General features: G+C 40.2%; 1 protein-coding gene across 1 annotated transcript in view; it reads left to right on the top strand.

Moving 5' to 3' along the window:
• The window catches only part of MEGF10 (multiple EGF like domains 10), a 179342-nt gene extending 171402 nt beyond the window's left edge, over positions 1-7940 (top strand). The window contains exons 23-25 of the mRNA XM_043586764.1: positions 4294-4338; positions 5110-5316; positions 6576-7940. Coding sequence (XP_043442699.1) covers positions 4294-4338; positions 5110-5316; positions 6576-6757 — 434 coding nt within the window. The 3' untranslated portion in view covers positions 6758-7940. The remainder of the gene's footprint in view (positions 1-4293; positions 4339-5109; positions 5317-6575) is intronic.
• The last annotated feature ends 281 nt before the right edge of the window (positions 7941-8221 follow it).

Genomic DNA, 8221 nt, shown 5'->3' on the forward strand with positions numbered 1-8221 from the left:
TTATTGGAAACGTGCCTAGAGAAGCAGAATGATAGAATTATACCGAATGCCTGTATGGGGCTTATTGCTGTCCTAGGTGCTTTATTCATCCAACAAACATTTATTAAGGTCCTGGTATGTGCCGGGGATTGATACAAAGAGACAAGAATCCCTGGCTGCGTGTAGCTCCCATTCTAACCCCACGTATGTTAACTTACGTCATTCTGACAAGTATGTGCTGTTCGTAAGTACGTTCTATTACCGTCACCATCGTGTCCGTGCGACGGTTGAGAAACTGAGTCACGAAGAGGTTAAGTAACTTGAGAAAAGTCTCAAAGCCTATTAAATGGTGGCACTGGGATTTTAATCCTGTCAGGGTGGTACCAGGCTATGTGTTCCTCTTTGCACTCTTTTACCATGGGCCACCCACACTTGAGAAACCCTTCCCTTTAGGTGAAGAAATGAAACTATCAACAGGAGTACAGTAAGCCAATGCTTCTCAAACATTTTGGAATAGGACCCCTTCACACTCTTAAAAGTTATCAAGAACCCCAAAGAGCTTCTGTCACTATGGGTTATATCTTTTGATATTCACCATATTCCAAATTAAAACTGAGACCATTTAAAGTAGTTATTTATTTGCTTGTAATAGATGTCATCTCATTTCGTGATAACATAAAGCATTTTTTATGAAAAAATCACCACATTTTCTAAAACAAAAACAAGTTAGTGAGAAGAGTGGCACTGCTCTACCTTTTTTTTTTATAAATCTCTTTAACATCTGGCTCAGTAGAGGATAGATTCTCGTATCTGCTTCCACATTCAGTCAGTGGTGATCCCACCCTTGGTGCAGCTCTTGAAAAACCACTATGCATTTGAGAGAGAATGAGAGAGAAACAGGAAAATAATGTAATTGTGCTATTATGAGAATAGTTTTGATCTCGTGGCCCTGCTGAAAAGGGGGTAGGGCTTCCTAAACCACCCTTAAAGAGCTGCTGTGATTCCCCAATGAAAGAATAGTGCCATTGCCAAGCTGTTGCACCTCATTTTCAAGGAGGTGCTTGATGATACCATAATGGATGTGTGCATTGCCTTATGGGTAATGAACCCTTTCTTTTGTATTTATTTGATGGTGGGGCTTCCAGAAAACCCAGTTAAATTTGAATTTCAGAGCAGCAACAAATATTTTTGGTATAAGTATATCCCAAATGTTGTAAGAGACATACTTCCCCTAAAAATAATTTATTGTTTCTCTGAAATTCACATGTAACTGTCCTTCCTGTGTTTTTATTTGCTGCATCTGACAACACTCCTGGGTGGTCCTTTCCATGAATCTTGTTTTATAGAGCAATAAACTGGTCATCAAAGAGAGGTTAACTCTCTTATCATCCAAGATTTCATAGAGGAATGGGGTAAAGCCAGGTCTCAAAGTGGTCTTCCAACTACTCCTCCACTGTTCTTTCTGTGAAGCCCTTATATGTCAAATCACCTGAGCTGGATGTAGGAACCAATCTTTAAGGGCTCTGGAATCCCTTATTACTATTGAAATGCAAATGTTAAAGTAGGAAAATGAGTACCAATTCTTTAGTTTTATTTATATTCTACATGAACATTATCAAGTAGCTGTGTATTTCTGAACATAGTTGAATTATTTATATACCAGATTCACACTATATGTATTGGTTAAATCATTTAACATCAGAGAGATTTTGTTTTATAAATTTTCTGTAATGTTTATGTTTGAGAGAGAGAGAGTGGGGGAGGGCAGAGAGAGAGGGAGACATAGAATCCGAAGCAGGCTTCAGGTTCTGAACTGTCAGCGCAGAGCCTGACTTGGGGCTCCAACTCACAAGTCGTGAATCATGACCTGAGCTGAAGTCAGACATTTAACCAACAAGCCACCCAGGCACCCCGAGATTTTTTTTTAAGTCTAAATTACGTGAGTAATGTAGCTCAAAGAAATACATGAATTGGTATTAGTAAAGTACTACCTGGCACTAATGAGAGAAAAGTTCTCTTATTCCACCTACACCTGCTACCCATGGTCCTGACTCTAGAACACAGTCACTACAGTGGTCACAGATAAACTTCTCTGCCCACGGAACTGATTGTTAAAAGTATAAAATCTTCATTGGAAATTCTGGATCTCTTTCATGTGTTCCCGTCTATGTCCTTTACAGTTGTTGCACAGAAAAAGTCTGCCCTTACCAAGAACAGGATAAGGCACCCTATGGATGATAAACTGAGTAGGTGATTTGAATGATGGAAAAGTTGTTGTGATGTTGTGTGAAAGAGGCCTGAACTTGACACAAAAGCCCTGAGATTGATTCCTACTTCTGTGATAGGGCGCTGGGCTAATCACTCCACTGCAGCTGATCTCTTCATTGTGACTTAGGGATAGTGATCATGTTGTGGCTCCTTGAATGAGTTAGATTAAGGTAGGCTTTTGAAAGCATCTATCCAGGAATTGAGACATGGGGGAGTTTATGAGAACACCCGCCTGCTCCCTTGCTAAAACAGCACCCAGAGAGAACTTGGCAGGGGCGCTGGTCTAACAGAGCCACTCGGTTCCCTAATTTACTATCCGCCTCATGCTGATTCTCTCCTGAGCCCCTTGGGGGACTCTAGCCATTGCATAGCAAAGACCAAGATGGACATCTCATGAGACTTTGCTACAATTCGGAGACAGCTAAATGAATCTGGCAGAGTAGCAAGGACAGGGTTCCTTGATAGGGAGCTCTCAGAGGCCACAGGTCCTGCCCGTCTTCATGCGGTCCCTTTATAAAGTTTGGGAATCCCCAAGACCATCCTCAGGATCAATGATTTGGCAGACAGACTCACAGAACTCCCTGCAAGCTGTTAATACCCATGGTTACAGTTTATCACAGCCAAAGGATACAGATTAAAATCAACCAAGGGAAGAGACACAGTGGGCAGCATCAAGGAAAGTTCAAAGTCAGAAACTTCCACTTGTCCTTTCCCAGTAGAATCATGGAAAGTGCTAACTTTTCCTGGCTACAGTATATGACTATATGCATGAAATATTCCCAGCCAGGGAAGCTTACTTAAGCCTTGGCGTCTAGAATTTTTATTAGAGTTCAATCAGGTCAACACAGTTGACCACCCATGTCGTTAACCTTTCATCCAGACCATCTGGAGATTAAAGTGACACCAAGTGCCAAGCCCCCTTCCATAAATCACTTTGTTAGACGATCCAGTGTAGCCCTAGGCCCCAGATAAACAAAAACACGTTTACTGGGTGGGATATCCCAAGGGTATAGAGATAACCTTCTAAGGTAGTTCTTAGGGTGAAAGCCAGAGGCTCACTTTGGTTAGGTTAATTCACTCTTCATCCTTGTCCTGCCTCCCTGTGTAACTGGGCACCTTTCCCACCACCTGGGAACTTGGCTTCACAATCTGGACCCATGAGGAAGGAAAACAGTCTCTGAGAGAGGAAGACATTCCCATTTCCCGCCCCATGATGATTGATATTACACACATCCTCTCCCTTTAGGGGATCTTCCCTTCTTCTCCACAAAAGTGTGTCCCACAGGACATACAAGGAATACATGCACAGTGGCCGGGGGCCTTCTCCTTACCATTCTCCTTCTTATGTGACTATTCATCACAAGTCATTACTTGATTCTCTGTTTCTAATCCAAGTCTATAACATTTCTTTAAAAGATCATTGAGGAGCCCTTGAAATGCTTGCATGTAGACTGAAGTTGGGGGTCACAGGACACGTTCAACATTACGGTCATTGAAACACCACTCATTTATACGGTGCCTCAGAATTTATGAGGCTTTGCATATGCTCCAATTCACTTAATGATCACAGCCACCCTGTAAAGTTTGCAAGGCAGGTTTTGTTTTCCTCATTTGAGAGACAAAAAAGTTGACACCGAGAGAGCTGAACCTCTTGTCTAAGTCACGTGGTGGGCAAGTGATGAAATGCAAGTCCTTTGTCTCAGTTCTAGTCCTGGCTTTGTCCTTTCCATAGTACAACCTTGAATCAAGTGTACCGATCCATCCATGCCTTGTTCTCTACCTTTACTGATTAACCTTTCACAGTGCACTGTAAATGAGCAGAATGATCAGAATGATACATATATATGTATTTTAAATTCTAAGCACTGAAGACACCAGGTATGAGTGATCTGGGTACAAAGGTTTGGAAAGCAGCAGCTCGGTTATTTCCTGCAGTAGGGAAGTAGTAGGTGCTCAAACGAGCTTCCTCCATGACCTTGGAATATTAAATGGATTTTTCTCGTTTCCAGATCTCACTGGGCATTTTTTTTTTCTTCTTTATCACAGGAGCTTTTGGACTTGACAGAAGTTATATGGGAAAATCCTTGAAAGGTATGGTCTAAGTTTAAGGAAGAAGTACATTTATCAGAATCATAATTTTTTTTAATTTATCTCAGAGACTGAAATAATTTGCTAACCAAGCAAGAGTGGCAGTTTAGAGAAAATGTAGAGTTGTTAGTGTGGTTAATTACTCCGTGAAACAACACAAACAACGTTCACTGAGATCAAAAGCACGACCATAGGTGGATCATTTTTAGGGCATAAGTCTGGGGGAACAAAGGTTTTCAGTTTGCTGGGGAAACACTCATATTTCCTTGAAAAGATATATGACTTATGGGGAACGAGAAATGCAAAAATGGAAACAGCAGGGAAAATAAGAAGAGCTCCACATGGTTACATGAATAACTTCATGTGCCCAGTCCTGGGGTTTTACCAGGAATCTTCATGTCACACATGCCTCCCTCGCCATGATGATAGAACCTTCTTGTGCTCCCGGGGCCATCAGCAGGTGGTTTCTTGATTGAAGCCTTTGGGAATTAGTAAATTAAAATGGAATTAATTTGGAGTGTGAAAATCAAAATTAAATCAAATCCACAATGTATACGTGGATACTCACCTTAGAGAGGAGCTGAAATTACTCTGTGGCTGAGTCATTTTATAGCAGAGTCTCTCCAAAGTAAGTGACAAATGTATGGTTTTGTTGTCGGCGTCTACAATTAGAGAAAACTAGCTACAAAGGAAAAGAAGTAATCTGTCCAAGTAAGTCATCCCAGGGGAAAAAACAATGTTGTCCATGCTTTCCTCCCCCATCTCTCTTCACAGATTTGGGAAAGAATTCTGAATATAATTCAAGTAACTGCTCCCTAAGCAGTTCTGAAAACCCATATGCCACTATTAAAGACCCACCTGTACTCATCCCCAAAAACTCAGAGTGTGGCTATGTGGAGATGAAGTCACCAGCACGGAGAGATTCCCCATATGCAGAGATCAATAACTCAACGTCAGCCAACAAGAATGTCTATGAAGTTGGTGAGTTCCCCTAACCAAAGGAAGAGCCTCACCTAAGAATTTTTTTTGAAACGATTTTAAAGTCTTTGGGAGTTTTTGAGAGTACAATAACAGTTCATATAAACACTATTCAAAACAGTGGTCATATTTTAAGTGCAAACCTGTGTTTACAGTGATCATATTAATTGGTGTCACCTAAATTTTTAAGGGAAGATACCAGCTAGAAAATTTAAAGTAAATTTTCCTATCTCTCACCTGGTCAGCCATCTCTTGCTTTGTAACCATAGTGAATATTTGAGCCCCCATGTGGAATAGCGCATGTGTCACCTCAGCTATTATGTCGCGTTAGCCAAAACAAGCGGTTCAGGTGGATGAAGCAGGTGGTTCCATTTCCTGATTGCATCCATTACATTCATGCTGTTAGCAGGATTGAACATTTTACTTTTAAATGTGTCTAATACATTGCTAATATTCTGAGGTGTGAATCTGATGGAACTTAATAAGAATTCAATTTAAAATTAGAATTGTTTTGATTGCCCCTTACAAATACCGTTTTGGGAAAGTTGAAACAAATCAGAAGTATCATTGAGTAGGTAGAGTAGGGCCATGTATTTTAATTTTTCTCTCTTGTTCTCAGCATTTATGATTTAAACTTTAGAAAATTCTCTACTACTTGTAAATGAAGTGGCCGATTTAACTCTAGTCACTAGCAACTTAGGCCATCGACATGTCACTGAGAAGTTAAATAACTATTCATAAAGAATTAAGGCAGCTTTTTTACAGTGGAAGTTGTAGTGACCTAGATTTATCGTTGAAAAGTCAGTTACTATTCCGCTTTGGACCGTCCTGTAAACCCACCACTTTAACACAGAGCTGAACCGAGAGCGTGGGTCCTGAGTCATAAAATGAACTTAAGTATTTCCATGAACTGAGTTAGCCTAGAAGGACCTTAATCTTCTGACCTGTGGAGTCAGGGGTTTGGACTAGATCATCTCCAAGGTGTTTTTCAGACAATGATTCGTATCCAGGATTTCTGTGTATTCCTTGGATGTCTCCATCCAAACCAGTGGCATGCAGAACACCATTGTGTGCATCAGCTGGTCTCAAAGCCCAGAGTAGCCACCCCTAAGTGATTATAAAAACATCATTTGTCTCATAAAATAATATTTATCTTTTTATAAATGCCCCTCTTGTATGTTTGAGATTTGCAAGAAATGCCATACTCTTTTCTGTCTAAATTTTCCACTGCTGATGAATTCACATGTCCCCGGTTGTCACAGAACCTACAGTGAGTGTTGTCCAAGGAATATTCAGCAACAATGGGCATCTCACCCAGGATCCATATGACCTCCCAAAGAACAGTCACATCCCTTGCCACTACGACCTGCTGCCGGTCCGAGACAGTTCCTCCTCCCCCAAGCAAGAGGATGGCGGCAGCAGCAGCAGCAGCAGCAGCGAATGACACCAAAGATCCGCCTGGTAGCCACTGGAAGTTTCCAGAACTGCAGTTGGTTCTCCTCTATCCTCGAGTTTGCCACCTTATGGGAATGTTCATCTCCCTGGTAGGCAACTGTTGGACGTGAACCAGAAAGCTCAAAGCTGAGGCTGGCTGATCGTAGGTCCTTCTTGTACTGGTGGCCTGGAAGGAGATATCAGTGTGACTTCCTATTCTTCTTAGTTTTAGAACTGCGCTCGTGAAGCATGACTTCCTATAAGATCTTGGCTAAAAGCATGAACTTGTAGAAGTCCTTGGGAGGGAGTTGTGGGCTGCAGTGACATTGGTGTTTGGTTGAACCGTTAAAATCTGAGTATTTTCTTTCTCATTTGCATTGCAGACCTGTACCTAGGATTGTGCAGTTTATCATAAAATCTGGTGTGAATCACTAAACATGTAGAAGAAAAGGGGAGTATTATTGAGTCCTTACATTTTTTTTTTTTTGCACCTGGATTTAGAATTATAGGGATAATATGAACCCAGGAAGAAAAGTTCTGTCGAGTGGCATACTGGATAGACTTTGAATAAACTCTAGAACTGGTTAGCAAATTTAAATATGAAAACTTTAGACTTTTTTAGGATGAAGAAATAAAAAATTAGAATTATTTTAGCCATAGTAGCATTATTTCAGAAATCACTGTCCAGATGTGGCAGGCAGAGGTTAATCTTCTTTGACCCTTGGCCCACTTTAGATCCGTGACATCATTCTGATCCCTGTCCCCATCATACACATTCACCATGTAAGGTCCATGACATATCAATAATTATTTCATAAATACAGAAAATAGATTGTTTTATTTTTGACAGATGGGATTGAATGAGTGTATAATGATTGGAAAAGGGTGTAAATTTTAAGTGTAAGAAGACGTTTTGGTTTTGTAAACCATTAGCGACACATGCTGTAATATAGAATTAGCAGAAAGTTTTGATTAATTTTTCCCTAGACGTGACCGAAATATTTTTGTGCATATTTGAGAAAAGGGCACTTTCCTTTTATTAATTGTCGATTTAGAGAAACTATGCTTAAGCTGGTCTTTTGCATTGCTAATATGACATGTACCCCGTTTTTCATTAATTTGTATTTCCATTTTTAAGTTGTATAGTCTACGTTTTGTAGTGCTTGGATTGTTAATGAAAAAAAATTATGTTATATGTTCTCTGTTTCTTGTATTATTGCCACTTATCTTTTTGCCTGACAAAAATGCATTGTTCTTTCTTTCCTTTTGGAGGGAGGAGATGAGAATATATAAATCAAATCTATTAAAATTGGTCATTACTAAAATAGTAAAGTAACCATAGGCGAATGGCTCATGCTTGAAATAGAGAAACTTGTTACTATTTCAAAATGGAGCTCCTTTTGATTTGTGTGTTCTGAGTCTTGGTTAAAGCAGGGAGAAGGGGATCGAGGAACCATTGGTTATTGAGCATGTA

The sequence above is a fragment of the Prionailurus bengalensis genome, chromosome A1 (genome assembly GCF_016509475.1).
Source record: "Prionailurus bengalensis isolate Pbe53 chromosome A1, Fcat_Pben_1.1_paternal_pri, whole genome shotgun sequence".
Lineage (NCBI taxonomy): Eukaryota > Metazoa > Chordata > Mammalia > Carnivora > Felidae > Prionailurus > Prionailurus bengalensis.